At 45.9% G+C, this 3722-nt stretch overlaps 1 protein-coding gene across 1 annotated transcript in view; it reads left to right on the top strand.

The window, feature by feature from the left end:
* The window catches only part of LOC105539995 (cytochrome P450 27C1), a 19767-nt gene extending 16703 nt beyond the window's left edge, over positions 1–3064 (top strand). Inside the window, exon 8 of the mRNA XM_011980481.1 lies at positions 2948–3064. Within this exon, the coding sequence (XP_011835871.1) occupies positions 2948–3064 (117 nt within the window). The remainder of the gene's footprint in view (positions 1–2947) is intronic.
* The last annotated feature ends 658 nt before the right edge of the window (positions 3065–3722 follow it).

The raw sequence follows: 3722 nt of genomic DNA, 5'->3' as shown, positions 1-3722 counted from the left end.
TACGAGGAATGAGCAGGGAGGCACAACCGTATAGGCAGGAGATGATTTTTTTGTTAATCAAGAAAATACCTCTAACAGTTTTTTGCCAATGAATTTGAAGACTTAGATAAAGCATACTATTTGCTAGAAAAAATATAAGTCATCCAAATGGACTCAAATGAAAGAGAACAGACCTAAAATATCCAATCAGTGAGAACAGATCAAAGAAATGAGTCAGTGGTAAAAAGATTTACCCCTAAAATGTCCTGAATCTAGACAGGATTATTGACAAGTTTTATCAGAACTTCAGGGAGCAGGTAATCATCGTCTTATATAAGTAGAGAATAGAAAAAGGAAGTCTCATTTTGTGAGACTTGCATAACCTTGACATTCAAACCTGGAAAGGATGATATGGAAGATAAAAACTACAGCCCAGCCTGACTGATTAATCATTGAAGATGAAAAATATGCAACATGAACAGTTGGCAGGCTGAATGTATAAAATAGAAAGGCATCTTCACCCATCAGGTGTATTCAGGAATGCAAGGATGGTCTGCCTAGAGAAAATCTGTCAGTAGAATTCACCACAATAAGAAGGAGAAAAATTACACGAGCGTCCCAAAAGATAATGGATAAAACTCAACCCCAATTAATGAAGAAAGTCTCTTAGCACAGGAACAACAGTGGGGCCTTTCTTTTCTTTTCTTTTTTTCTTTTTTTAAAAATTTTTCTTTAAGTTCTGGGATACATGTGCAGAACGTGCAGGTTTATTACATAGGTATGCATGTGCCATGGTGGTTTGCTGCACCCATCAACCTGTCCTCTAGGTTTTAAGCCCCTGATGCATTAGGTATTTGTCCTAACGCTCTCCCTCCTCTTCCCTCCACCCCCCGACAGGCCCCGGTGTGTGATGTTCCCCTCTCTGTGTCCATGTGTTCTCATTGTTCAATTCCCAACAGGGGGGCCTTTCTTAACCGAACAAATGGCGTCCGCCTCAACAGTACAGGGAACATGCCTGAAGGCTACTGGGAAGGAAGGGGACAGCTTTCATGGTGTGATATTCATATGTTCCCTTAAAATGAGGAAAAAGATACTTGATGGAACAGGAGCATGTTTGGAAGATCCACCCCAGCTCCCTGGGAGCTGGAAACTGGATGTGGTGGGGGCAGGTCAGGGGGAAGCAGTGTTTTTTGTCTTTTGTCTCCTGCATAGCTTTAATATTTTCAACAAACAAACCACTCAGAAAAGAAAAAAATACTGTGTGGCACGTTGGCCTTGATGTTAGGAGACCCACATATGAGTCTTCCCTCTACCACACGGGAATGAGCGGGCGTTTCTGAGAGGTCAGCGCGAGGGGTCAGAGGTTGGGTGTTTAGGCTGATTCACCCAGATGCCAGCACGTGATGGAGCTGCCTGAGGACATGCTGTTCAGCTCATTTCTTTAATAGTGACGAAGGCGTGAGTTACGCCTGCGTCCCCATTGCAAGCCTTGACCCTTGAGCCCTGGTGCCCTGCCTGACTCTTAATTATCTTAAAAGAGATATCTTAAAGAGATTATCTTAAAGAGATGGTCGCTTTAGGGCGATGGATACTTTGGTGTTCTTTCAAACTCACCGTGCAGGTACATTCCAGTTTTACCCTGGGAGGCAGGTCTGCTTCTGCTTTTGAACTATAGAAATGAGAAATGGAATCAAAGGTACGAACCAAGATCAACAATCTCATCATTCATTCCTTTTTCGTTACTATTCACTATTACCAGCACAACTGATTGTAAATTAGGCTCTGCGGAGAGCTCTACGTCCCCTTCTAATAGTGTTAGAGGCCGGGCGTGGTGGCTCACACCTATAATCCCAGCCCTTGGGGAGGCGGAGGTGGGAAGATCGTTGGAGGTTAGGAGTTCGGGACCAGCCTGGGCAACAAAACGAGTCTCTGTTTCTACAAAAAAATAAAAAAAAATTAGCCAGATGTGATGCATGCCTGTAGTCCCAGCTACTGAGGAGGCTGAGGTGGGAGGATCACTTGAGCCCAGGAGGTTGAGGCTGCAGAGAGCCGTGATCACACCATGGTACTCCAGCCTGGAGCGCTAGCCCATCCTGGCTGCAGCTTCTTTGCCTGGGAGACAAAACTGGAGAGAGAGGAAGGGCAGGGTGGGGACTGCCTGGGTCTTAAGTAGGAGTAGGAGACTATGGTGTCACCAGCTCATCTGCCCCCTGCCCTGTCCAAATGGTCTGAAAGCAAGGCCTCCCTGCCCCCAGGAGCCTGTCCGTGGACAGAAGTCTTTAGAGCAGGTTACCTGTATTCCTAAGCCCAGGGCTGACTTTGAACATCAAGCCCTGGCCGGCCGGTGGGGGAGATAATCGCTTTAGGGTGATGGATACTTTGGTGTTCTTTCAAACTCACCATGTAGGTACGTTCCAGTTTTATCCTGGGAGGCAGGGCTGGTTCTGCTTTTGAACTGTAGAAATGAGAAATTGAATCAAAGGTACGAACCAAGAATATTTAAATTCAGGATGTTAGCACGATGAAGTCTTTTGGAGGATTCAGCTCTCTCCGCCTCTGTTTCTGGCCGGGTCTGAAGTGGCTGCAGATTCAGAACCAGCAGGAAACCCGGAATTTCTCTTTGTTCTGCATTTCCCCCTGCTCCTTTGACGCCTTCTTCATCTAGACCTGCAGTGGAAGCAACAGAGTTAGAATTTGAAATGGCAAATGAAACTTAAGTCATCTGAGCATCTGCCTGTATCTCTGTCCCACGGCTGCACAGCTGCTCAGTGGACATGAATTCTGTTTCCAAACAGCGGGCCTCCCGCTCACCCAGAGGTTCTGTAGTCTCCAAAAGCTGGATGTGGGTGCTGCTTGCCTGGGCTCCCTGCAGCCCGGTGCCGCCACAGGAAGAGTAAAAGCATTCAGGGAACACTGAGAATTTTCTGCTGTTCCAATTCTGACCCCTTCTCTCTCTTTCTCTTCTTAGTTGCTTCAACATTTTGAGATCAAAACATCTTCTCAGACTAAAGCCGTTCACGCAAAAACCCACGGGCTCCTGACGCCAGGGGGGCCCATCCATGTACGATTCGTTAACCGAAAGTAAGCCTGGATTTTAAACCTGGGCTGACGTAGCAGACCAGCTCGCCGACACACAGTGGCTATCTGTGTGTCGCTGATCACCGTGGAGAAGGAAAGCGAAGTCCCTGGAGGCCGTCTTGTTATAGACTGGCTTCCCAGGTCCTGGGACACTTGTAAATCTTTATGCAAAGTAATGTAAAAAGGTTGCTATTTTACTGGTGCAGGCCAGAAGTTGCCCTTTCTCTGGGGGAAACAGCTGTTTAAAAACCAGTGGCACTGAATTTTTATGCTTCATACATTGTGCTAGACTCAATATGTAATGACTGGCAGTATCCTATGCATTTACTTGTATAGGGAAATGGTGGTTTACTTACATATTCAGTTCTTCAATATATGTTCTCTAATACTGGCATCTGGGCCTGAATTGCCATCAACAGTAAGTTGAAGGCAATTTCAACTTACTGTTTCTGATTTGAAGAGGGAACATTAAGAACGCCTCTGTAATACCGTAATTTTGGGAAGAAAGCACCAGAGGCAACATTTTATCCTGAGCACCAGATTTAGATCCTGTTAAAGGGCTCAAACTTAAAAGGGCTGGCTGGGTGCGGTGGCTCATGCCTGTAATCCTGTCTCTTATACACATCTAGATGTGTATAAGAGACAGTGCCTGTAGTCCTAGCTAT

The sequence above is a fragment of the Mandrillus leucophaeus genome, unplaced genomic scaffold, assembly GCF_000951045.1.
Source record: "Mandrillus leucophaeus isolate KB7577 unplaced genomic scaffold, Mleu.le_1.0 Scaffold213, whole genome shotgun sequence".
In the NCBI taxonomy this organism is placed as follows: Eukaryota; Metazoa; Chordata; class Mammalia; order Primates; family Cercopithecidae; genus Mandrillus; species Mandrillus leucophaeus.
Note: the sequence above shows the minus strand (reverse complement) of the source record. Positions and strands in the feature narration are given on the sequence as shown.